Raw genomic sequence first — 25,508 nt, 5'->3', positions numbered from 1 at the left:
AAAATGTACAGTATATACAGTACAGTATAGATATGTATTTTTTTTTTAAATATTTAAACAAACAAGAAACACAGACAGCAGTGCTTCCGCTTGTGTTGTGTTTAAGACTTCAGTAGCAAATTCCAGCACAGGTGTCAACACAGCACAAGATAAAGGTGTTCATTTATTCACTCATCTATTTAAATAAATACATCCCAGGCAAGGCACTACAATTGAAAAAAAAAAAAATCAAATAACATACATTAAAAAGTACCTTTTGTATTACAAGTTTTGTTACATCTTAGGCAAATGAGGCTTCATCTAACTAAATATGCGCTAATTTAGATAAATCTCCAGAAGATAAATCTCTACATTAGATTAAAGCTGAGTCAAAAGTTCTGCTTCCGCTTGTTGACACCTTGTCAGGATGTGAAGTTGTGCCAGAAACTTCTACTTACTTTTTGTTGACATATTAGAGTCAAAAGTTTTACAGAGGATTCAGGATATCTCCTTAAATTACAGCAAAGGACTCCTTTTGCCAAGAAAATGTTTTATAAAGAAACCCCTCTGTAAAAGAATTCATCATATAGAAAGGAATAAAGCTGGACAGTTTGGTGAGTGTTCGTGGTACTGAGGCTTCTGGCTCAGAGTTTGAGAAAAAAACAAATTAAAAAAAATTAACCTTTAAAGATAAGTACTGTAAAATGTATTTATGTTATTTATTTTTAAATGGAACCCGTATTTACAGACACAAAATCTTCAAACCCAGAGCAACAACAGTAGAGGATGTATTTGTTAGGTGTGTAATACAACACATATTGGTAAACTAAGGAGAAATCTAGAGACACAAATAGCAACAGTGGACTAAAACAAACATCTAAATGTGTATTTTGGATGTTTTCTATCCAACAGTACATGTTATTAAACCAGAATCTCTAAATTGAGCAGTCCAAAGAAAACAATAAAATAATTTGGCATTTAGCGTTTTGTCAAGCATCCAACAGAGTTCATTCAGGCTTGTGAGAAAGCACAATTAAATAATTTGATTTAAAATAACAGTGAAACACGGTTATCTGAGCGGATGTAGGAACTGTTCTGTGTCGACCTTCCTTTGTTTGGAGAAGCAGGAGTCCAGCCAGCCCGTCTGCACAGGGACAGCCTGACTGTACCGACACAGCAGATCCTGCAGCTCCTGGGTCACACAAATCAGAGGCAAATTTAAAGGTGACATACGGGGAAACTTTTCCTGCTTCACGATAAGCGTCCTGAAACTCTTTTAGCAGCCCAAATCAATCATTGTCTAAATGTAAAGATGCTGCTTGTCTGATGTGGATCAGTGAACCTCAGCGTGACACTAACCTGTGAGTGGATGCTGTTCTCCACCTCCGCTACTATGTGGGTGACCTCCGGACTCATGATCTCCTCTTCATCTCCATCATAAGTGCAATTCAGCTAAGGAACTGTGACCGGAAAACATCCGCGTTTCACTGCTGTGGTTTTGTTTTTTTACTCCACATAAGCACACACATTCACACAACCTGCTGCAGCTGTAAACACACTAAGAGCTGTTTGCCTCTGAAAGGATATGTGATGAGGTAGCGGGCCAGCCTCTTCCTCTGTGATGCAGCCAAGTTGTAGAAAAACACACGGACTCCCTTCATGAAACTGGGCAGCTCCGTGGGGCCGTGGCTCTGCAGCGGCGCCGAGGGGCCGCGGTTTTCTGCCTCGGTCTCGTCGGTCGGCCTGTCAGCGTTACGCAACTGTGATTCGGGGGAGGATGTTGACGTGGAGGCTGCAGAGGTGGATGTTTGAGCTGCAGCCGTCTTCTTGACAGCTCTGCTGTGATAGTATCTTGTCACTCAGGTTAAGGGAAAATATCTTGAATAAATATCATTACTTTTCAGAGCTCCTGTGTTGAACACGTTAAAAGATACATGAATGTGGGGATGCCTCTGGACGCGAGGTGCTTCCTGATGAGCCTCTCGGTGCCGTACCAGTTGAAACCTTTGGTGGAGTGGCCGATACGCGGGAGATGAACACCGGCTTTGTGGGGGAAAATGCAAAGACAGGACTGTCACCGTCACAACCTCCTGCATGTATAATGATCATTTTCTCCTCAAGCTGAAGTCTTTCAGGAAGATGTGCAGCTTTCCATCAATAATATATAAAACATTGCAAAGTAAATGAGAAAAGATGCAGATCATTTCAGTGTAAAGCCCAATAATCAGTTCGTCTTATTGTGCTGAATAACCAGCGGGACTTTAAATTCCTGTCTTGTGTTGTTGCTCAGGAATTTAGTTTTTAAGACTTTGTGCACACATAGCAACACCAGCAAGATAATACACAGCACGTCCTGCACGTCCTACGCGTCCTGCACGTCCTACACGTCCTACACGTCCTGCAGATCCTCGTTAGTCAAGTCTTATAACAATTAAACGCTGCTGTCAATGTGCCCATCCAGGCAACCCTTAATTATCAGTCTTATTGGCAAAGAGATTTTAGCAAGAATGACCCTAAAAATGCCTTGACATATTCACCATGAACAGACTCCATTAAAAAAGATTGTGCACGTGTGTTTTAATTCAATTTTCAGTGCTTAACTGTACCCTTGTTTCTTTTGGCTGCAGCAGAAATCTTCTTCAGGCCTTCGTCCAGCGCTGTTAGAAAGATCCCAGACAAGTTGTTGGCTTTGTCTCTTTGCTGTGCCACTATCAGAGCCACCTGAGGAGACAGGAAGTTGATCGAAGGAGGTTAAGATATCATCTGCTGCTGCTTTGCCACAACTTTGCAATTCAGCTACCACACACGAAACCAAACAAGCTGTATCACAGGGTCGAACAATTCTTGAAACAGACGTGCATTTCCAGGCACGAGAGTTTCGTGTGTTTCTGCAGCGCCAATTTCATTTAAACAGAACGTACTCGATCTTGGCCGTTCAGTCGGGACTGTTTGTCATCGATGGGGAAAAGCAGCACATTTCCAAGGTCCAAATCTGAAACAAACAATATGTTCACACATGCATTTTGGAACCTATGTGTCTCTTTCTCATCGAGATCCCAAAGATAAAGATGTCCAACACAATGAGCGTTCATTTTCTTTCTAAACATGGTTAATCTTACCCTTCATCTTCCCTGCGAGCTCGTACTGCTTTCGTGGTTCATCAGATCTCCCCTCCAGCGCTGTGAACAGGCCTCCTCGGCCCCACCGGCCCGAGTCATCTACACACAAATCGTTACTTACATAAATACAACATACTATAGAAAATGTTCTGAAGATACACTACCTCTCTGTCTATCAGTCTGTCATGGCCTGTTGCTATGGTAATCTTGCTGCACAGAGTGCGTACCAACGCAGTGGACGATGACGGCGTCTCCCTGAGCTGCGTGAGGATGAGTGACATCTCCCAGAACATAGTGGATATCAGTGCTGTCAGAGTCTGTGGAGCAAATGCTGCCGTCGTCATCCTCTTCCTCCTCTTCATCACTGGCCACAGACTGAAGGCACAGTGACCTGTAGCTGCAGGACTCCCACCATGCCATCCTGCAGGAGAAACAAACACACACAATGTTGAGGGGCGGCACGGTGGTGCAGTGGTTAGCATTGTCGCCTCAAAGCAAAAAGGTTCCGGGTTCGAATCCGGTCCTGGGCCTTTCTGTGCGGAGTTTGCATGTTTTCCCTGTGCTTCCGTGGGTTCTCTCCGGGTTCTCCGGCTTCCTCCCAACACCCAAAACATGCACCTCAGGTTAGTCGGCGCCGCGGTCGTGGCAGCCTGTTGCAGCAGCTCCCCCTCGGGATGCTGCTGTAGCGAAAGAATTTCCCCTCGGGGATTGATAGAGTACAATAAAATAAAATAATAAAGACGTCTGAGCTCAAATGGATGATACAGTTTCATAAAAAAAAAAATTAAAAAAAACTGAGTCCATTGACAGATCTTTACTTTTTCTTGTATTTCTGCTCCTGCTGCTTCTTCTTCATGTCCTCCTGGAGTTTGGCTCTCTTGGCCGCAGCCTCCTCGCTCCTCTGCCGCTTCATCTTCAGCTCAGCCTCAGTCAGAGGTTTCCTCTTCCTCGCCGGTATCTCGAGGGCGACCGACAGTGACACCTGGGAACGCAACGGGGAAAATTACAACGTTATAGCAACATTGCTAAATATATACAGAATAATCACCATAACTGGGATGACCAGCAACACATCTGAGGTTTCTGCAGCCTTGCTCTGACTCCACGTATCTTTCAATCCCAGCTCCCGATGCTTCAGATGCCGTTTGTGTGTTGTAACCATCTCCATTTTCCTGTCGGGTCTACTTTATTCTGGTTTCTGAAATGCAGTCAACCCCTCAACTGCACCAAGACCACACAATGTTCAGAGGAGGGTCTCCTATTGCTTCCAGGCAAACTGACGTGTGGTTAACACATCAACTCAGCCTGCACCAGCCCGAGCTCTACAACATTACACAATCCTAGAAATCAGTTTAAACGTCTCGTTACATCGAGTCTGTCGAGTTTCTCAGTCCACTGGTACTTTAAACACTCATTTCATTTATTCAAACCATTTCTTTGTGAGCACTGGAGAAAATAAACGAGGCCTTTAAATTTTCTGTCAGCTTCTGTTACGTTACTAGTTCACAAATCTCAGTTCATCTGTTAACACTGGATCAGAAGAAACAGTTAACTGGGACATGTTGAATCTCAACTCGTTACTGTATATAAGACACCTGTCTCAACTCATCATCTGTATAAAAGATACCTGTCCACAGAATCAATCAATCAGATTCCAACCTCTCCACCATGGAGACCAAAGAGCTGTCCAGGGACGTCGAGGACAAGATTGTAGACCTGCACAAGGCTGGAATGAGCTAAAGTGATAAACTCTTACTCCAGCTTTGTGTCGGAGAGCTCGTCCGTCCCCTGCAGCGCTCTGAAACTCAGCCAGCTGCTCTTCCAACAAACGCTCAAAGCTCGTCTGGTCGTCAGTGCTCGGGTCTTTACTGTAGTCTTTCCCCTCGAAGAAGTACATGTGGTCTAAAGGATGGGACAGCATGATGGTGAGTGGAGCTAAACATCACCTGCACATTAAGTTTAATGATAAACATAATAGACAAACAATCCATCTGCAATTACACAAATATTCCCCGATAATAAAAGCTTTTAAGGCTTGTTTATGATACGTGAGATGCAAATATGAACCCTGTATGAGATCTGGGGTGTTTTTTCTAAATGTGCAGGGTGAAAACCAAAAGTGAGATGTTTACATGCAGGAACGTCCGGTTTAAAAGACCATACTTGTTGTAACCACATTACAAACTCAATACTCTGAAGGGATTTGAGATTTCAAAGTGAAACCTACTCTGCCCGTCAGACTCAGACTCAGATTCATTCTCCTCCTCCTCCTCTTCCTCCTCCCTGAGTGCGGTGGAGTCGTCGTCATCCACCCACTGACCGTCACGTGACGGGCCGAGGATCTTCTCCAGCTTCACATCCTGCACAGAGCTCTCATCTGATGACAGGAGCTTATCTATCCCGAACTTCAAGATCTCACTGAGCTGTGTGGGACAGGAAATATGAGAGGTGAGTAGACGGGATGAAATCAAAGACAGCTGGAGATGGTTTGAATCAACATGGACACAGGAGGTGCTGGATTCAGAGACGACACTTTGGACGATGCTGTTATTCACAAACCTGCAGTCCTGTAGCAGCTGACTGAGCCTGATCCAGTAACGAGAAGCGTCCTTCTTCAATCACAGTGTGGGTGAGCCGCAGCTTGGATGCAGCGCGAGAGTACATGATCTCCTCCACAGTGTCCCTGGCCAGGAGGCGAATCACTTTCACAGGCCTGTAATAAATCACAGTCACAGATTAGAGCGGCTTCGCATTGCATTTCTCTTAAGTTAAAGATTGCTCGACGACTGTTTCATTGAAGCTTTCCTGCCTGTTCAATCCCTCATCTTTTAAAGTCCAGCAGCCTTGTTTATAATGCAGGTGATGTGAAGCTCAACTGAAACACTACAAGACTAAAAATGATCAAATCTGGAGGTGTGAAGTTAGAAGGAAGTGATCATCCTATCAGACCTTCATAGCCCACTCTGCATCTCTGCTTGAGGCTACATTAACTGCCACTTGAGTGGTTGAATCAAACGTAAAGTCGGAGGAAAGTTTTGATTAAAAAAAGATGATGTCGTACCGGCCGAACAAAAACCTCTTTAACAAAACAAAATATGTTTCAGATTTCTCAAAGCAGCCACTCATTGCCTTGATGAGAGCTTCACAGATTATTGTCAGCATCTTAACCAGCTTCAAGAGGTCGGCACCTAAAGTGGTTTTCAGTTAACAAGTGAGTCTTGTCAAAAGTTAACTGGTGGAATTTCTTGCCTTTTAAAATGCATTTGAGTCGTGTTGTGTCGAGGTTTTGTTGGTATTCAGCAAACAGACCCATTCAACTATTTCAACTGAGAAGAGAAATGACAGTTCATCATGACTTAAAGACACAAAGTTCAATTAGTGGGAAAATGTAAAGAATTTTTGAAGTTTCTTTAAATACAGTTGCAAAAAAAAACATCCAATAGTGTGATGAACCACTATGAGAGCAGCAGAAAGGAAATGGAGAAAATCTAACCACCCTGATGACCTGCTCACTTATCAATCTCTCCTTTCCTCTTTCTCTGCCTTTATCTCTGCAGCCAAAAGCTCTTTCTACCAAACCAGAATTCAATCCTCATTTTCCAATCCCAAAAAGCTATTCTCCATCTTTTCCAACCAGGCTCTGGTCCAGGTTCTGGTCATCTTACGTCTAGACTACTGTAACTCCCTCCTGGCAGGTCTACCTGTTAGCGCCATCCGACCTCTGCAGCTCATCCAGAATGCAGCAGCTCAACTGGTCTTCAACCTCCTAAATTCACTCCCACTACTCCTTCTCCTCCTCCTCCTCTGCTCCCTTCACTGGTTACCAGTAGCTGCCTGCATCCATTTCAAATCATTGGTACTTTCTGTGAACAGATTGGTTCCAGTCTACATCCAGGACATGGTCCAACCTTACATCCCAGCCCGTTCACTTCGCTCTGCTTCTACCAATCGGCTTGTTGCTCCTCACTGAGCTAAACACTCAACAAAATCACGACTGTTTTCTGTCCTGGCTCCTAAATGGTGAAATGAGCTCCCCACCGACATCAGGACAGCAGAAACTCTGTACATCTTCCACCGCAAACTAAAAACACCTCTTCAGACTTTACCTTGAACAGTAGAACTTTAGTAGCACTTAAAATGGCACTTACTGATAGAACTTTGTAGTTTGGCTTTCTTGAAGAAATTGTATTTTCTTGATTCTTGTTTGTTCTGGGTTTTGTACCCTCATGGTTAAAATGCACTTATTGTAAGTCGCTTTGGATAAACGCATCAGCTAAATGTAATGAAGTCGGCTCACATGAGGACGTCTTCAGGGCTGACTGACTAATAGTCAGAAGGATGCAGTGCTCCACCGGATGACCTGGCCTCAACTCTCACCCCAAATAAACCCAACTGAGATGTTTTACGATAAGCTGGAGTGCAGGAAACACTTCGAGTGTGTGCAAAGTTGTTATCACAGCAAACGGCGGCTACCACGCAAAAGATATCTTTGTTTGTTTACTTTTTGTTAATACATAATTCAATTCGAGTTATTTAATAGTTTTAATGTCTTCAATGCTGTTTTACAATGTAGAGTACAGTAAAAAATAAAGCAAAACCCTGAGAGGAGGAGGTGCGTCTGATTCTTCTCTTAAAGTGTTACTGAAGTCTAATGACACATGGGAGTACTTTTTCACACCTAACTACAGACAGTTGGATTTATTCCTCAGGTTTTAGAAAGCTCCCCCAAGGAAAATGAGGATATTATCCAGCAGATTTCACAGGATGAGTGGAGCTCTTTGTGTTGAGTAACCTGACATGCTCCATTGATAAATCAAATTAAAGTTTCCTGCTTGGAGTAATGTTTCATACCTGTTCTGCCCAATCCGATGGCAGCGTGCAGCGGCCTGCAGGTCATTCTGAGGGTTGAAGTCAGTGTCCACGAAGATGACCGTGTCAGCAGCTGTGAGGTTCATGCCCACTCCCCCTGCAGAAACAGAGTGTTAGAAAGTCACAGTACCTGAAAACAGTGTGCACTTATTTATGTACAATGTACTGCAGGTGAACTTGTGCATTTACCGTGTGCATCTTATAGAGTGATAAACTGCGACAGGAAATAAGGTTTCTTTCTCCCTACTTTTAGTAGGCATGAAGAGAAAAGCTGCTGCCCTGAGAGATACCAGCATCTCGTTCTGCTGCAGCTTTTATCTCTTAATGATCAGCCTCCTTTCCTCTCTCTGATGAAGGCTCAGATATGCACAAAGGTTTGCAAGTGTAGCTGACTTACAAAACACAGAACTAGTGTGTTACATAAAAACTTGCCAACAGTTTGTGGAAGATGCAACCTTTACCTTGACCAACAATTCATAGAACTAATGTGGCAGTAGAATTAAAAAGCAAGGATCAATATGTTTGTTATGTGTATGACGACTGATCATAACTTCAGATTAAAAGAAATTTTATGTAGAATATATTCTCAGTTTACAAATAAATCTGTTTTAAAAATTGTGCATGTCTGACACATTAAAAGTGAACGCTGTTGACACAGTGATGTTTCATTTAAGGATTCAGCTTAGTCTTCCTGTAAACACTTTAGCCGTTCAGTCACCTGCTTTAGTGCTGAGCAGAAAGACAAAGATGTCTTTGCTGCTGAAGTTCTTCACTGCTAGATTTCGCTCCTCCCCTCGGACGGACCCATCCAGACGTTCATAGCTATAACCTGAACAGAAAAGACAATAAAATATATACCGTTCACTTTCAACATTAGGAAGTAGAATAAAGAATAGTGTATCCAGTGAACTTAAAACGTTACAGCTTCTTCTCACAATGTTTGAAGGGACCTTAAGCAGGTTGTGGAAAAGATTTGGACTGTTAAGATGTAAAATAATGGCCCTCGTTCACCTCTGTACTCCATGTAGTCCTGAAGAATATCCAGCATCCTCGTCATCTGAGAGAACAGCAGGACCCGATGGCCCCTTCAAACACAGATGTGAAAACAAACACAAGGTCAGATTCAGTTTAAGGAGGAAATGTGTGACTTAAAAGTGCAATTAAGGGCTCCTTCATTGTGTCAGCGTCTAGTTCTGGTGGTGTCAGAGTTACCAAACCACCACAGTGAAGTAGTCAGTCTGACTGAGTCTCGGCCGCCACCAGGTGGAGCCAAACAGCAAGTTAACCTGCTGACCCTGAGTGCAGGAAGGTCAGCATGCTGTCCAGGAGGCAAAGTTTCCCACTTGCTTCAACGAGATGCTCCCCCATCTCAAAGGGCTCCGGTTCCACTCCTGTCAGAGACACAGGGACAAAACATTACAATACAACACATGCTTCAATATCTCATTTTCACAGCAGCGACTAAATGCATCACAATTAAGTGGTTAAAACCTCCCATTTACAATCAGGACATCTCACCGTCAAACAAGTACGGGTGGTCAACACACTTCCTCAGGTTCATCAAGATGTTGAGCAGCCGGGTCTTGTTGCCTTGTTCATTCCCAAAAGCCTCTGAAAGCAGAGCTTCATGAGCAGACTGAGTTTATTCAAATAAAAAAACTGCACTCTGCTGAGGTGTTCGCCGCAGAGCACAAGCCTCACCCAGATCCTTCATCAGGACGGCTTTGTAGTATTTCTTCTGCAGAGCCGACATGCCGTGGTACACCACCAGCTCCGTCTTCTTGGGCAGGTCGACAGCCACCTCTGACTTCACTCTACGGAGCAGGAAAGGCTCGAGGACGCTCTGGAGCTCAGCGGCTGGAAACACAAAGACAGAGACCTTCTCACTTTTTATCTGACTAATATATTCCACCTTCTTATCTTTCAAAATGTTTCCATGAATAAGTGGACGGATATTCAAACACGAGAGTCTTATATATATTTTGTGATGATTATGTATCATACCCAAAGCAGGTTGACTTTGTATATTGGAGTAAGAGCTGACAAAGTTGTCCGTGTGGTCTGCTGTGAAGATGCTGGGCTGAATGAAGCTCAGCAGCGAGTAGAGCTCCTGCAGGTTGTTCTGAATGGGAGTCCCTGTCAGCAGGACTCTGAAACCAACTGAGAACTGCACAAGAAATACACAAACAAACTGAGTTAAGGGGACAAATGAAAGGCAAAGAAGAGATATAAGAGTGGAGAAGATGAAGAAAGGAATACTAGACAGCCTAAACTAGGTGCAGTTCAGTACCTCTGTCAAGGTTTTGTGCAACAGCGAGTTCTGATTCTTCAGTCTGTGAGCTTCGTCTACCACGAGCACCCTCCACCTCCACCTGAGGAGCCCAGTGGTGACATGGAAACGTGGAATTAACTTATGAAAACTAATCATAACATTATTTCTTATGATGAGAAACATTTCTTCACAGAATTTCAGTGAACACATTTTGTCAAATCTTTTAACAACACCACGTACTGTGTAAATAATACATAAATAAACCAAGTAACAACTGCCAGCATCTTTTCATGGATAAGAAATGATGGAGAAAATTACACACAAACACATTGTTAGATGATGTTTTGTGTGTGTATTGGCGTCATTTCATTCATACGCACCAACAGTATGTCAATGCAGGACTTACTTGGTCCAATGCCGCTTTAGTTTACTCATTAAACCTAATTTAAAATTCCTGCTGTGACTAAATGTTTCTCATGATATCTGTGTAACTCAGAACACACTCACCGTTTCAAGAATGAAGCATCTTTGAGACACAGCTGGAAATGACATGATTAAACACGTCAGTGTCAACACAGAGGACATTTTGCTTACAATAAAGAGCCACAGACCTCATACGTGGTGAGCAGAACATGGAAGCCGTCGGTGTTAGTTTCCCTCTGAAGCTCAGCCCGTCTCTCTTTGTCTCCTTTGTAACACAGCACGGTGAGAGAGGGGGCGAAGCTGCAACACAGAGGTCTGAAGTTTAAGCACACACTTTAAAGGAAGCGCTGAGAAGAGATCAAAACATGGATTCATAGATGAACGTGAGAGTACCATCCCAGCTCCTTCCTCCAGTTCTCAAGGACAGAGAGAGGACTCAGCACCAAAAACGGACCTTTTTCCCCGAGAGCTCCGGACATGTAGACCAGCAGAGAGATCGTCTGGAGGGAGAAATCAGGACCAGGACGTCTTCACATACAATATGAAGACAGCTTTTTGAATTAGCCTGTGCCTTTTATTTTGCATGCATTGGAAAAACAGCGAGTTGCTGTCCAGCTCGGTATGACTAACTACGGCAACTCTCAGGAAAGGTAACAGGTACAGCAGCGTGATATTAAGTTATTAACATATTAAGACCACTGGAAGGATTAATATCTGTCTAAAAAAAATACTGTCATGAATATCTGATATCAGTTTATGACGCTGACTGGTGGATCGCACACCTGGCAGGTTTTCCCCAGACCCATCTCGTCTCCTAGGAGGCACCCCTGCTGGTTCTTCAGGCACTGAGTTAACCAGTGCACACCATCCAGCTGGTAGGCTCTCAGCTGGATCCCTGCAAGAGACGAGGGCACAGCTTCATATCAGCTTCATATGTAAATCAAACACATCAAGTAGGAGAGTTATTGAACGTCTTCCTCAGAGAACAAAGGTAAGAAGACGCTCAAAGCAGCTTCAACTCCTCTGAAGCCACGACGTAGTTAACGACTCTTCACGGTGAATGACGTCAGTCACTTCCTCCATACCTGTGAAACCCCACTGCTGCAAGTCGCTCTGAACGACAGCCTTCTTCTTCTTCTTCTCTGCTACGCTGTTTCTTATTTTTATCAAAAGGTCCGTCATGTTTGCAGACTAAACAAGGACTCACTCACTCACACAGGGAAGTATCTTGACCCGCGGACACGTACGGACAAGTGAGCCCTCGAGAGTTGTTGTCGTAAACGAATCGTGCGCAACCGCGCTTCCTGGTTGTGTCACGTGACGTAAAGGAAAGGCGCGCGCTTTTACAGACGTTTTAAACGTAAGAGACAGAATTATATTTCGTAATTATAAATAATAATATATTTGTATGATTTTTTTTCGTGTTTTTTTTTTTTTTTTTTATAAACAATACCCTCAGAAAAGGGTTTTTTACCAAAACTGAATACATATTTGGTGGTTATGATAAGGTCAGATTTTGATCAAATAAATTACTAAGTGAAAATGTTATCAACATTTGATATTTTATGGCATGTTTTTGATGTGGACATGTTTGTGCTCTAAATTCCTGAGTGTAAACAAATGCACCAGGGTTAAAGCATAAAAGTTAGGAAAAGGTTCAATGTAAAAACACATGTTCTGATGGAGTAGGCCTCCACGTGTTGTCACTGTATAGATGTTGTATGCAAGAAGAGTTGACTGAGCTCAGTATTGAACCTGGGACCTTCTGCTAATAATACTAGTGTCTAGACATACGCACCTTTACCACTCCACCATTCTCTGAAACAAAGAGGAAATTCTTACAGCTTTGACCCACAAATCAGCTCCTGATTTTATATCTTTATTTTGAGAACATTAGAAAAGACAGACAGAAAAATATATTTACCGCCAGTAGTTTGGAGTTCCTGTAAAAGTTAGAAAAACGTTCATTATTTTAAAACCTAAAGTTAAAAATATGAAAATTATTTTTAAACCTAGAACTACTTTCAACAGTCAAAAGGCAGTTACTAACACTGAAAGATCCTTGAGACTTTTTATGCATGACAGGATTTGAACCAGCAACCTTCTGCTTTGCCCACCTGGCTATCAGACCACTCAGCCCTCCTGTGATGTAGAATACCATACCGGTTTTTTCTTTCTTTCTTCCTTTCTTACAAAAGCATATACAGTACTTTATATCATTATAGGCTATAAATGATCCTCTGCTGCCACCCTCAGGCAATTAACAATAACTGAAGTTCGCTGCATTATCTCATGTTGTAAATTGATCAATATTAAATACAATTTAAATAACTTAAAAGCACAAATGGTAAAAAAAAAATTAAAAAAAAAATAAAAAGTTTAATCTTTTCAAATTAAAATTAACAATAAAGAATAGACAGTGACACTTAATATTCTGTATTTTTGTTTAAAGCAGGACATGAACCTCTGACATTTTACATCATGGGAAAGCGCTTTACTGACTCTGCCACAATAATTGTGCCACAATGAAATAATCCTGTCTGATTAAAGAACTCTAATGAATAATCCATGAGGGTCTGAGTTTAACAGATTTGGGTTAATATTACATTATAATTTTCTCAGTTCATAAATAACCATCAGAGTGTGAGGTCTACTTATTTTATAATTGTTTGCACCACTATGCTGTGACTTGAGGTCTCTGAAAGCTGCAAGAATTTTTTTTATTATTATTTTGTGGATTTTTTTAACTATTGTTTAAATTAATATTGTTACAGTTTATTGCTGGAGTTTTTGTTTTGCTTTGCTTGTTTTTTTTTTATTTGAGGTTTTATCGATTTTGCGTTTTTGATTTCTTGTTGGTTATCAGCGTGGGTTCATTTTCCATACCCAATTTGTTTTTGAAGTCACCCTCCAACCTTCGGCGGGACTCGAACTCCCGCCCACATGTCTTCCTTTCTTTCTCTGAAGACCGCTGGACCATCTTCAGCGCTGAAGATCAAACATCGGCAGAGAAAGTGGAACAGGAACAGAGTTCACACAGAGTCCAGTACTGCAGCCGTGCAGAGGAGGATGTGGAGGCAGACGGAGGTTTGTTATGACGAAGATTCACTTCACCTACAGTCGCAGGTACAAAGAGTCAAACAGCTTGTTTCCTGCTGATGAAGGTGGATCACACGTGACTGCAGCTGCAGCTTCTTATTTTCTCATCTAACGGGCAGGTTAGCTCATCTGGTGAAGGTGCTACTTCGTCAAGGTCGGGATTGATGGTTGAAATTGTAACTTGTACTGTTGATGGTGATAATTTATAAGTGACCAGACAAAGAAAGAATTCGGACGCCACTTTTTTTCCTCCAGGAGAGGATGGCGGTGCAAGGTTGGGGGCTCAGGGCCTGCCTGGGGCTGTATTTGGTGACGTTTAATCAATCGCTGAGCTGCAGTGGAAGGTTACTGTTACTTCAGAAAATATCCTCCGGACTTGACTTGATTTGAGTCACACAGCTCAAGCTTCCTATTTACCTCAGATAAACTTTGGACTCTGGCTTTTTGTCCTACATCACACTAAAACTGATTTGGGAACAGATCTGTTTGGGGACAGGAACAGGAATACCAGCACAAACCAAAATCTGTTAAGATGTTCAAACGGGCCCCTGATCATTTATTTCAACTTGTCTCATTTATGCATAGAAACACACCTATAAATATGCAATGTTGTACAAATACACACAAGTCAGATAGAAAAAAGAATGGTTTGGATGCAACCATTAGTAATGAACGTTTTTGTTCCAGGTCGACCCATATTATTAGATGGATTAATAGCAGAGTTCACTAATAGTTGGTAAGAAAGATAATGACAAACACAGGCCCCAGCATGAACAGGTGTTTTTGTATTTCTGTGCAATCCCTTCAACATAAAGTTTTCTTGATATTTTTTTCTCTGGAAAGGAGATTCATTTAAAAGTGAAACACTAAAACACAAGATTTTGCTAAATAACAGACAAAAACAATTTAACCTCATAAAGAAGTGTTTTTGTAAAATTCAAAATAGCTTTAAAACTGTAAAAATTAACAATGGTTAAAATGTATAACTCCCAAAGAAACTATCAGGAGCCACAGTCTAACTCTGCTTGCTATTAGAACAGTGATCTGTGACTTGTCTTTAAATATACAGTAATTTGTGATAAGCCAACCTTTGTGCAGTGTTAGTGACTTGTTTTAAGACCAAGATATTTGTGTTTAACATAAATATTGTTCAGATTATTGATAACAATTGATCGAAGAAAAGACTCATGGAAATACGGTACATGCTGAAACCTGCACTTTCTTCACTAGCATATATCCTCTATATGACACAGTCATGTGTTGCTTTACAAAACCTTTAAAATTGTGAGTTATTACAAATATAAAGAAAGCACACAATTATTCAAATCAGTTTCATTTGGAAGGTACAGTTCTAAAAATCAATCAGTTAATTAATGAAACATAAAAAGACAACAGAAACATCTTTGGAGATGTTCCTCCTGTAAACAGAGGTGGCCGTGCAGCAGAAGAGTCCCAGACTCTCTGAAGCAGAATCACAAGGAGGCTGTTTCAGTAACTTAAAGAAGAGACCTGCCGCTTTCTTTAAAAACACGTCATCCAGCCGGATCCGTCGCCACAAACAAAGGCTCACTTCACGCAGACAGCCACCAACTTCATGATGGCCTCCCTGGAAAGTAATTTACATGAATCAGACACAGAGACAGGCTTTGAATGACACTTTGATACTCAATGTTTCTGCAGACGGTTTGTATAAATAGTACTAAAATGACAAACCTCGCCCACGGGATGTATGACAGACTGTACCTGCAAACAAAACACATTTTATGTCTCAAATTAACAGTAATTTATCAGTTCAAATTCACAAGGAATAGTGACTCACCATGAAAATGATAAGATTTGCAAGACGCAAAATAACAAAGCAAGTCCAATGTTCTTCCACTGTGAGGAAAGAAAACAAGATCGCTGTGAAAGACTGAAGTTAAAACATTCTACAAATTAGCTGCTAACACAGAAAATAGTGAGAAGTGATTCACTCACCCAGAAGGCTGCGCAGAGAGTCAACACGAGGCAGGTCTGGAGCAAGAACGGGACAAATGCAATCAACAACACTGTCTTCTAGAGAATGGACACTGATTTATGGCCTTTCATTAAAAAAACAAATAAAGGGAATCATGCTCATAATATATATATATATATATATATATATATATTGCATTCTTAGTCTTTTATTCGGTTCATTGAGATTTTCCATTTTTACTGCCAGAAAGCAGATGGAACATTGTGTTTGCTTTTGTTGCACATTTTCAAGTTTTTTCCCAAGAAAATATATAACTATGACTGTTTGTATGCAGGTGGGGGTCTTCATATTTAATACTGACCACAGGTAAGGAGTCACATCCATCCTGTTCACACCAGGGCAGAGCCATATCAGATTATTGGGTGTGACTGTACCAATGTAGTGTAAAATTTGAAGTTGAATTACCTTTCTTACAGTTTGACACCTGAGCTGTACATTTAAAAATAATTTCTTGAGCTTGGATAAGGTGCATTATAATGTCATGTTAAAGCACATCCTCCTCCCCTACAGTACAGTCCTCACACTGCTGCTTTAAGATCATGATAAAGACACCTTTGACAGCAATGCATGTTTTAAGAATAGACTGTTGCAAATATTCATTGTTCATCTTGTTTATGATCTTCCTAGCCTAATTTAGCACTTAATCCATAATCATTGTCAAGTTTAATGTTTTAATATTGCTTTAAGCCAAGTGTTATGTATGCTAGAGAGAAAGGATATCTTAAGTTATATGATAAGTACTGGAACAAATCTGGGAAAAACAAACTGACAACTTTCTATAATTCAATATATAGGTTTTTTTGCCCCTCTCTATGAAACACGCCTTTATACGATACTTTTTTAAAGTCTTCAAACCACTGTGGTTCTAGTAAACTTTAAATTCTAAGTAGTATATTTACTTCTTATCACCTCAACTCATATGATAAAAGTAACACAGTCCATCTTTTGTTAACAAACATTTTGTATGACTTTTGTGCCCCTCATATGATTGTGCTCGAGTACGCTACCTGAGTATACAAGGATCACTCCGTTTTTAGTCAACCTGAATGTCAAAACAGTTTCCTCATTCATTTTCTTCAGGAAGTCAGTGGACTTGTGAATGAGGCCAGATACATTTACAGGGTTAAAAGCCTTCTGAATGAAAAATACGTTATTTAAGTGCACTTACAATCATAATGGCGGTGGCCAAGGCTCTTGTTTTGTCACACATCCTTCTCAGCTGCTTGACTGGCCCCATCAGAAACATTGTGCTATTGGGCAAAATACAAATGTGTAAAAATGTCTTTTTAAATGCGTCTTCAATATGTCCCCATCAATACTAAATATAATAGATAGTCTTCCTTAAAATAAACCCATCAATTTCTTCATCAGCTGTTTACATGTAACTTTTTTCATGCAAGGTGTTGTTGTTGTTGTTGGAACTGACCTGCCCAAAGCAGCTACGTTTCCAAATGTGTAAAAGACGACGAAGAGAATGAGCCCAATCTTTGGGATAAAGAGCATACACACTCCCTGCAAGACACACATGAAGGCAGGTGATTCTTGACCTGGTGGATCACATGTAATGTTTCATCTGTGAGCTGCAGTCGGCGCGTGAAGGCAGGACGAGTTAGTGCAGCCAAATGAATTAACATCTTCAACATTCCTCAGAGCAAGAAGAACCAGTAAGTCCACCTCAGCTCTCCCTGCAGGCTTCCTCATTGTGGGGAGCAACAGAACATCGTTGTAGAAATGATCATAAATAAATGAGATAATTACCAAAACTGTGCACGCGGCTCCCACCACGAAGCAGGCGATGAATCCCTTCAAACGTGTACCCCAGGCCAGAGTCGAGGCTTCATTCACATTCTGCATCAGGAGAGGTTTGAGTTCATGATCAGTTAAGAGACCCAGCTGGGATCACACTTTAGTAAAAGTTTAGTTTTACCTGTAAAATGGTCCGGTCATTACTGCTTGCCTCTTCACCGCTTAAAACCGATTTTAATTTATCCATGGCCGAAGATCCTTTAAAGCCGACTGGATTGATAAATAGCCTGATTTGTTTCCTGGACTGACAGAAAGTTTGTCGGGTTTCCTTAAATATGTGTGGCTTGACAACAACGTCACGTGGTAGCCGGCAGTGAGCCGGAGGAGCTGTCAGTACCTCACCTGGCCAGGAGGGGGACTTCATGTTAGTCACACCTGAGTAGAGGAGCAGCAGAGGTCCCACTCTGATTTTTGTTTTGCTTTCAGCCATGAGAATCAATTTTACTGCACAAATGGGGAAAAGTTGACCAAAGCAAGCAGGCAACTTTAAATAAATTATTTTTGAAAACTACAATGTTTTACTTTACTTATAATAATGATTGATCTAAAATAAGTAATTATTTTAGATCAATCCTACATCATGTCTGGTAGCATACGTATGTTTATCTCATTCGTTGTTTATCACTCAAAAAATAAATAATCAGGGTCTCTTGATGGTGGCATAATTTTTATGCAACGATACTTACTTTAATTGTGGGGATTTGCTGTTTTTTTTCCCGTATTTTGTGATAATTAATAGAATATCTTTGGCTTTTGAACTGTTAAATCAGATAAACAACACATTTGATTAATATTTTTTCATTATTTTCTGTCATCCTCAACAAACCACCCCGATTGGTATAATCAGAGTAAACCTGCAGAAAAAGTCAATTTCGGTCTTAAAGCAACACACACACACACACACACACACACACACACACACACACACACACACACACACACACACACACACACACACACACACACACACACACACACACACACACACAGCCTCCTTTTTAAGCATGGAGTGTTACATCATATTTAACATAGAAGATCTTTACTCAAGCCTGTTGCCAGTAGATATGTAATCTGTTGTCCTGCCCTGACAAAATCAAGTCTGTAGGAACAATTTATCAACTTTAGGATACTTTTACTGCATCCTTTAGATGATTATGTGATTCATGAATGATAATAACATTTATAGGGACATGTAAACATTGATTTTGTTCATGTCTCTCAGCAAAGCATGAATTCTACATAACTTTTCAAGTGACAGAAAAGTGTATGATGCTTACTATAAACTCTGGGTTGAGAAACATACGTCATAAAGAATAAGCAACAACAATACATTTGGTGTCAAATAGAAAAATATAAATATTTAAAATGGATTAATAGAATTTTTATGCTTTGGCATTTGGGTTTGACTCATAAGTGTGACATTATGATACAACAACAAAACAGTCATAAAAAAATGTAGATACGTGCTTTCCAGAAATATAAGTTATATGATTGTTTTGACCACAATATGGCACTACTGAACACCAAAATGATGAGTCATAAAAACCTTACTCTTATATGTTCATGTCCACTTGTACTGTATGTGCAAATTAATAACAAAAATATGACAGTAAATGAAAAGTATGAAGTCACTGTACAATAAAAAGCAACGAACAATGAGAGTTTGGATAGTGGGGATTTACAGCTGATTTGATAAAGCAGACGTAGAGATATATTTCTATCCAGAAATCACGTCCATATCCCTTTTCTGTCTGCGTGCCTTTATTCTAGTCGCACTGCTGCCACTGAGACAGCGAGCATCACATCCCTGATTTAACTGTGATATTCATGAGCCACAATGTCGGTGCACAGCAGTCCTCTTCATAAAATCTCATCTTCGGACTCTGGATCCTGCTCTCTGGTCTTCAGGAGTCCCATTTCCATTGGAGGAGTCCTCTTCAATCTGGAGCGCACCACGCTGAAGGGAGAAGGCACAACAAATACCAGAGTCAAACGTAACGTAAACTGTTGTAAGGGAGCGCTAGTGGAAGTACTCAAGTTGATGGATGAAATCTGTAAGATTTCCAGGACAAATAAACACGCAGCAGATGTGGAGCAGGTTCTCACCAGCTGACGGTGCAGTAGAGCACGCTCACGACAAGCATGGCGAAGGCGAGGTGCCACGAGTAACACATGGTAACGAACATCATGTTGTTGTGATCATCCAGGTCCCACTTTGGGCCACGAGGAGGGTACAGAACAAAACCTATCTGTGGCCAAAGAGAAGGGGATGTCAGGAGTTTAATGTACAGGTACTACCATGAACTTCTGTTTATATATCGGCACCTGTTCGGATTTACCTCCCAGAACCAGCTTCCCTGCAGGATCGTGAGGGTGCAGCGCAGCAGCTCCAGGATGATGTTACCTCGGTGGAAGACCTCCAGGAAGGCAACAACAGCGTCGCCAAAGATGGCATAGAGAAGGAGCTGGTGCACGTGGACATCCAGCATGCTCCTGCCGTGGAGGTGGTACAGGAAAATAAATCCTGAAAGCAAAAAAAAAACCCGCATGAAAGGCATCAATGTAAAATATGTTTTAATGCATTTATTGTCATTATTGTCAAATGGCATCTTCACTGCATTTAAGTTTTTCATCCAAAGTTACAGCCGTATATTCATGTGCCAATCTAAGATGCCTGAGCTACTAAACTATAGCCTTCTAAAACGTAAGATATACTCTGTCCATGGTATAAATCAGTGGGTCTCAACCTGAGGTAATTGCACCTTTGAAGGTACATCTGCAATTACCAGGGGACACCTGCAAATATGTTAAAAAAACAAAAAACACAGACATTTCTATTTGCATATAAACTGTATATCGACGTATTCAGTTAGCTGTAACTTGAACATCACAAGTAAGAGTGGACAGTCTGTAAAAAATTTAAATGATCAGAGAAGCTTGCTAAAAGTAGTTCATAAATGATTGAAAACTCATAGTTGATGGTATTCAAAGTGCAGTTCAAAAAGTCAGATAAAAGTTATGGATATATGGTTAAACTGGTTAGTAATGGCTGTATACTTGAAATAGCTAACTAAGTGATCAATATAGATTTAAACAAATTACCGTTAGCTATGGATTAATGGTTGAAATAACTCCAGATAGAAAAATGAATGAATAAACAATGGAAGTAGTTATCTAAGAGTGCAATTTAAGGTACTTTTAGCTAACTACTAAAACTATCTTGAAATAAGTAGTAAAGGTAATGGATATACAGATCAGTTAACATTCATTAAAAGTAATGAATAAATAGATGAACAGATGGCTAAGCTGAAATGGTTATCTAAAAGTAAAGGGTAAAGAATTAATAATATAGCTAAAGTTAACAGTTAAAATAAACAGCTAAAAGAAAACAATACATTGAAGTTAGTAGAAAGTAGGCTAATAGATAAATGATCAAAATGCACAGCTTCTGGCAAATACACATGCAAACTTAATAAAACCAAAGTGAACCTTGACAGTTCAAATGGATGAAAAAATACTGTTAACACCCAGTTAAAATCAATTCAAACAAAGATGATGGGTGGTGATGAACAGGTGGGGATCAGGTGGGGCTGTGGTGGCAAAGGGTGTCTTCAAATAAAAGCTAGAGAGTCACTGAACTATGAATAATATCAAAGGGACTGATGATAAAAAAAAATATACAGTATGTATCGTTCTTCTTACCTTCATTGAAGAAAGCGATAGCCAGCATCAACCTGTCCAGGGCCAGAGGAGCTGCCTCTGTGGTGTGGATGACCAGAGACACAGTCCCAACTAGGCCAAAGAACAGGTACATGGTGGCGTGCTGCCAGTTCATCAGATGCTCCCAGTGTTTCTCTTCAAAGTCGTACAACTGCAGCCGCGGTCCATCCGCTGCGAACTGCTCCGCCAGCATCCCTGAGGAGCACAGCAGAGGACACACTCACATCTCCTTCAGTAAAGACTGAATACATCAGGACTCTGAATTGTCTCGGTGCGTGCTGGACATTTGCAGAAGAGTCCTCCGATGCACATTTAAAAACACGAGTTACGAGGCTTTTTTTCTCTTTAGCAAAGGAATAGAGAGACCTGCTCACCAACGAAGGAGAAGAAGAGCATAACCGAGCTTTCAATGATCTCCAGGCGTCGCTGTGAGGCTCGGCTGGTCAGTCGAGTGGAACCGATGTTCTTGTTCCTGCGGGTGGCGTACCAGAGAGAGAACTTTCCTGTCCACCAAATCCCAGCTACTAGGAAGAAGCTGCCAGGGAGAGCATGGCCCTTGAAGCTGCCCATGACTCACGACACCTGTATCACAGGAAGAAAGACATCTATGAGCACCTGTTCTTCACAATTCCATAGTTTTTGAGATTTAATCTACGATCTCCAGACCTGAAAACATGTTTTCTTGTTTTATAACGGAGAATTTCCCACATACTGTTGGATCAAAATAGTTTCCTTGAAATGGTAGTAGGAAATGTATCCACGCATACAAGATAATTTGATCTTATTTACAATTTGGCAGGTATTTTATACCTTGGAAGGAGGAATGGTGATATACTTTTAGACATAAGCAATAAGAAATAAGAATGGAAAAGTGGAGGAGTGTCTGTAATTAAGTTAAACAGCATAATCATACATAATTGGTGTGTGTGTGTGTGTTGGCAACAGCCATTCAGCAGACTTTGTAGAAGGGTGTTTACACGGTGAAGGAAACCTGTACCTTTACAAGTAAAAATGGAAACTAGTTTCTTTACATGCACTCTTTTATAAAGAGCTCTTTTCTCATTTGGGACATGAAAAGGCGTGCAGCATCATCTGACCGACTACAGGTTCTTCTTGGTAATGATTAATCCTCATTTCCGTGAGAATTAAACCTGCACCTGATTTATATGGGCTGCGGTCTGTGGGTGAAGATCATGCTGTCATCATCTGTGATTTATATTTACACGTTACACAAAAAGAAAAGTCCAGTAAAAGAAAAATATTCCAAATAAAACGGCTGACATTGCAAACCCTTCCACCTCCCTCACAGTTTAACTGTAAATATGAAGTGACTTTAAAGAGTTGAAAAAAGCTTTACACTTTAGTCCCCTTCAGTAATGATTTGGAAAGTCTCAAAGCAGGAGTAACATCAATCGTGATCAGAGAATATTAATGAGGTGCATGGCTGTACTCTCCTTTGTGATGCAGATGACAGAAAATATTCTGCCCAGCAACAAAGAGAACCTTTTGAAGGAGGACCTTCAATAAAAAACAGATTGTTTGAGATGTTAAACTGAGCCCATCTGTGTCAGACGGCCCTTTGCCTGTTGCAGGCCCTCCAGGCTGAGGAAAACACTTCAGTCGCCATGGCGATCATCCCTCTCTCATGCCACTGCTACTGGAAGACCCATCAATGTTTGGCCAATTTACTCACAAAATGAACAACAACATCTCCGCCGTCTTGGTTGCAGGTGTCACTTCTTTATGACAAGGATTTCAGTAAATAAATGAATATTCTAATCAGAGCACAAGGAGGAAGTATCTTCACTCAAGTAATGGAGTAAAGAGAAACTCTGAGGTTTTCCACCTCAGTATGTCCAGCTTGCACTTTACTGCATCTTTATTACTTTACTAACTGACTGCCACGCTTCATTTTAACTTAAACTACCAAGCAGAACATGAAATGAAGTTATGGGTAGGGGTGTTTTTTTTTTAACGTGCTGGTTACAGCATGAACTTCCCTCTGGGGAACATTAGACTCTAGTGTTGGATCTGCTGGCCTCACGGATTTAAAGGGGATAGAAATGATGAGGCTTTTTCCATTTAACACATCCCAGCTGTTTGAAAAACAGAGACTGGGCTTTCAAAAACGTTTGTGTTGAGTTAGTTTTTTCTCTGAAATAAGACACACAGACAGTGCTAAGCTTCCTAAACAGTCTCAAACCTTAAGAGCAACTCATTTAGTATTTTTCTGAGGGAGAATTGAACATGAAGAACACAGCATGAAAGTTTTATGGTACATGGAAACGTTTCTACTCTTTTTTTATTAGACGTAAAGGCAGTGAGTGTATTAGAAGTGAGAGTGTTGCATCTAATAGGCCTGGCTGTAAATCACAGTTACTGTACAGGAAGTCTTGTATTCCTTCATTGTAAAATAAATATGGGGGTCTTACCTAAGTTTGTTTGCCTCTGGATATGAAAAGTTGTTTTAAGTACAGTCACGCAGAAAAATTAAAGTATCTTCATTTTTCCAATCACACAAATTATTTTTCCAAAGGCAGAGAAGAAAGATTTCTGTTCTGTTCGTCAGCGAGACACGAAGTAAACATCTGTAAAATCCTCCGAGTCTGGTTCCCAGCAGCTTCCAGACTGGATCCGTTTCACAACCGTTTTTTTCCCTTTTAATTTTTCCGACTCTAAACAGTTTAGGCTCTCCAATAAACCATCCCATTGGATGGCCGGCGCGAGCGGCGTCACCAGCCCGCACAGTCATTGGCTGGAACTCATGCCAGTCCCACGTGTCCACGTGTGCACTTTCACTCCGCCCGCTGGTGCTTGGCTCGGTCCTCCCTTGCTCGCAGGAAACCGCTGCTTTTCTGTGGCCAGGCAGGCCAGGCCGTGCCGGGACAAGGGCCCCTGCACGTACACAGCAGCTGGGAGGCTTCCTTATCCCTTGACAGGAGGTTTAGTCCGTCCGCTCACTCGTTTAGAAATATAATTTAAGGAGAGGGTTGTCAGCAAACAGCCAGCACAATAAACAGAATACGAATTATCAATTGTTTTAACTCGAAAAAAGGAAACACTCTGTCATATAAGTGGCAGCTTTTACTTAAAACAACCTTAACTAAATGGAGTAATTTACTGAAGGGTTTTTAATCCGTTCACTTGTGAAGTGTGCAAAAAGATAAAATTGCCTACCTCTTCTGAGAAGGTAAAAGATTTTTCTTTTTAAATTCACAGTACTTAGTTTGTGCAAGACACGGCCTCCTACAATTCAAGATAATACACTGCTTACATTAGTCTAAACAAAAGAGATAGATCCCTCATGTAACCGCTGTGTGTTGACACCAGCTTCTTTGCTGGAACTTTTCTGGAACTGCCCAAAAATATCAGATTATTGGAACAAAATCTTCCGGACCTTGTCAAAAATCCTGCAAAGACCGATATACTTGGACCCTATGGGGGGCAATCCTTGGAATTCTAGATCCTAACACGAATGAAAATAACATGGAAGGTAATATGATTTAATATGTCATCCTACTGGCGAGAAGGTTGATCTTATTCAATTGGAAACAGAAAACTGCTGAGGAAGAAGTGCAAAATCCTTACTTTATGTATTATGTTGGTGGCATTAAAAAGAATAGGTAAACATTTTCACAAGATTGAAACCCTTTACAAGCAGATGATACATTTGTTTGTATCTACTGTGGTCTGGCTCTGTCAAAACATAACAAAATCCATTCACCACTACCTCCAAAGCTGTTTTATCTCAGTTGTTTAATTCATACAAAATTCAAATGGGAAAAACCAAACCCAAAGTAAAGATCCAGTACTCATTACTACACTGTATTTACAGTATGTGCTTCTTAGCTAATTCCATATTCAAAATCTACATGCAACAATCACACAACAAGAGGCGTTGCAACATTGAAACAGGGAGTTACACACATTATCATCTAGACAACTTGCAGTAGACATAATACAAACCACGTTTCAATTTCTTAAACTCAGGTGCAAGTAATAACATGAGTTACGATGGCAGTGCAGTAAGATGTGTCAGTGGCACGACTTTGATTACATCTAAATGGGATGGAGCTGTGCATCATATTATAACGTACGCCTGTGTTTTTATAGTTCATACAAAATGTCTGTCTTGAGAAAGGTCTGTTGCGGTGTTGGCAGTGCATGGAAACGTGGATTCAAACACCTTTTTTTTCAAAGCTGC

At 40.9% G+C, this 25,508-nt stretch overlaps 3 protein-coding genes across 4 annotated transcripts; all 3 read right to left on the bottom strand.

The window, feature by feature from the left end:
* Positions 1–68: 68 nt before the first annotated feature.
* On the bottom strand, positions 69–11,931 carry chd1l (chromodomain helicase DNA binding protein 1-like). 2 transcript variants are annotated; one of them, XM_069704131.1, is made up of 25 exons: positions 11,748–11,931; positions 11,445–11,557; positions 11,056–11,162; positions 10,851–10,962; positions 10,747–10,778; positions 10,258–10,339; positions 9,972–10,134; positions 9,669–9,824; positions 9,486–9,578; positions 9,262–9,358; positions 8,979–9,052; positions 8,686–8,796; positions 7,950–8,064; positions 5,658–5,811; positions 5,326–5,521; positions 4,855–5,000; positions 3,917–4,080; positions 3,326–3,519; positions 3,099–3,197; positions 2,901–2,971; positions 2,586–2,700; positions 1,914–2,022; positions 1,567–1,830; positions 1,339–1,420; positions 69–1,171 (listed from the first exon to the last, which is right to left on the bottom strand). In XM_069704131.1, exons 1-25 carry the CDS (start codon positions 11,842–11,844, stop codon positions 1,049–1,051), a joined length of 3,069 nt encoding a protein of 1,022 aa, XP_069560232.1. In that variant the 5' UTR covers positions 11,845–11,931; the 3' UTR covers positions 69–1,048. The 2 variants fall into 2 exon arrangements, with proteins under 2 accessions (XP_069560232.1, XP_069560231.1); XM_069704130.1 differs by lacking the exon at positions 69–1,171 and having other exon boundaries at positions 1,367–1,830.
* A 2,593-nt stretch (positions 11,932–14,524) lies between these two features.
* sft2d2a (SFT2 domain containing 2a) lies at positions 14,525–17,863 on the bottom strand. Its single transcript, XM_069703932.1, has 8 exons — positions 17,706–17,863; positions 17,537–17,626; positions 17,205–17,290; positions 16,947–17,028; positions 15,739–15,774; positions 15,581–15,639; positions 15,475–15,504; positions 14,525–15,367 (listed from the first exon to the last, which is right to left on the bottom strand). Exons 1-8 carry the CDS (start codon positions 17,769–17,771, stop codon positions 15,328–15,330), a joined length of 489 nt encoding a protein of 162 aa, XP_069560033.1. The 5' UTR covers positions 17,772–17,863; the 3' UTR covers positions 14,525–15,327.
* Positions 17,864–18,297: 434 nt separating this feature from the next.
* tmem45a (transmembrane protein 45a) lies at positions 18,298–23,935 on the bottom strand. Its single transcript, XM_069703930.1, has 6 exons — positions 23,737–23,935; positions 21,679–21,886; positions 21,287–21,499; positions 19,924–20,108; positions 19,691–19,833; positions 18,298–19,541 (listed from the first exon to the last, which is right to left on the bottom strand). The coding sequence occupies exons 2-6, from the start codon at positions 21,872–21,874 to the stop codon at positions 19,445–19,447; spliced, it is 834 nt and encodes a 277-aa protein (XP_069560031.1). The 5' UTR covers positions 21,875–21,886; positions 23,737–23,935; the 3' UTR covers positions 18,298–19,444.
* Between the last annotated feature and the right edge of the window lie 1,573 nt (positions 23,936–25,508).

Source organism: Brachyistius frenatus, unplaced genomic scaffold, assembly GCF_029030835.1.
Source record: "Brachyistius frenatus isolate BFR_SWC_R1_liver_20210118 unplaced genomic scaffold, ASM2903083v1 Contig_49, whole genome shotgun sequence".
Classification (NCBI taxonomy): Eukaryota; Metazoa; Chordata; class Actinopteri; family Embiotocidae; genus Brachyistius; species Brachyistius frenatus.
The sequence above is the reverse complement of the archived record's forward strand: the minus strand, read 5'-3'. Positions and strand labels throughout refer to the sequence as shown.

Coding starts and splice junctions, on each gene's coding strand:
- chd1l (XM_069704131.1), bottom strand. CDS start 11,844: ATGACGGACCTTTTGATAAAAATAAGAAACAGCGTAGCAGAGAAGAAG. Junction 5,522..5,657: donor CAGCTGCTACAGGACTGCAG/GTTTGTGAATAA, acceptor TGTCCCACACAG/CTCAGTGAGATCTTGAAGTT. Junction 2,972..3,098: donor GCTCGCAGGGAAGATGAAGG/GTAAGATTAACC, acceptor TGTTTGTTTCAG/ATTTGGACCTTGGAAATGTG.
- sft2d2a (XM_069703932.1), bottom strand. CDS start 17,771: ATGGATAAATTAAAATCGGTTTTAAGCGGTGAAGAGGCAAGCAGTAAT. Junction 17,291..17,536: donor GAGCCGCGTGCACAGTTTTG/GTAATTATCTCA, acceptor TGTGTCTTGCAG/GGAGTGTGTATGCTCTTTAT. Junction 15,775..16,946: donor TGGCCACCGCCATTATGATT/GTAAGTGCACTT, acceptor TTCTTGCTCCAG/ACCTGCCTCGTGTTGACTCT.
- tmem45a (XM_069703930.1), bottom strand. CDS start 21,874: ATGGGCAGCTTCAAGGGCCATGCTCTCCCTGGCAGCTTCTTCCTAGTA. Junction 20,109..21,286: donor TATCGCTTTCTTCAATGAAG/GTAAGAAGAACG, acceptor TTTTGCTTTCAG/GATTTATTTTCCTGTACCAC. Junction 19,834..19,923: donor AGGGAAGCTGGTTCTGGGAG/GTAAATCCGAAC, acceptor CTTTGGCCACAG/ATAGGTTTTGTTCTGTACCC.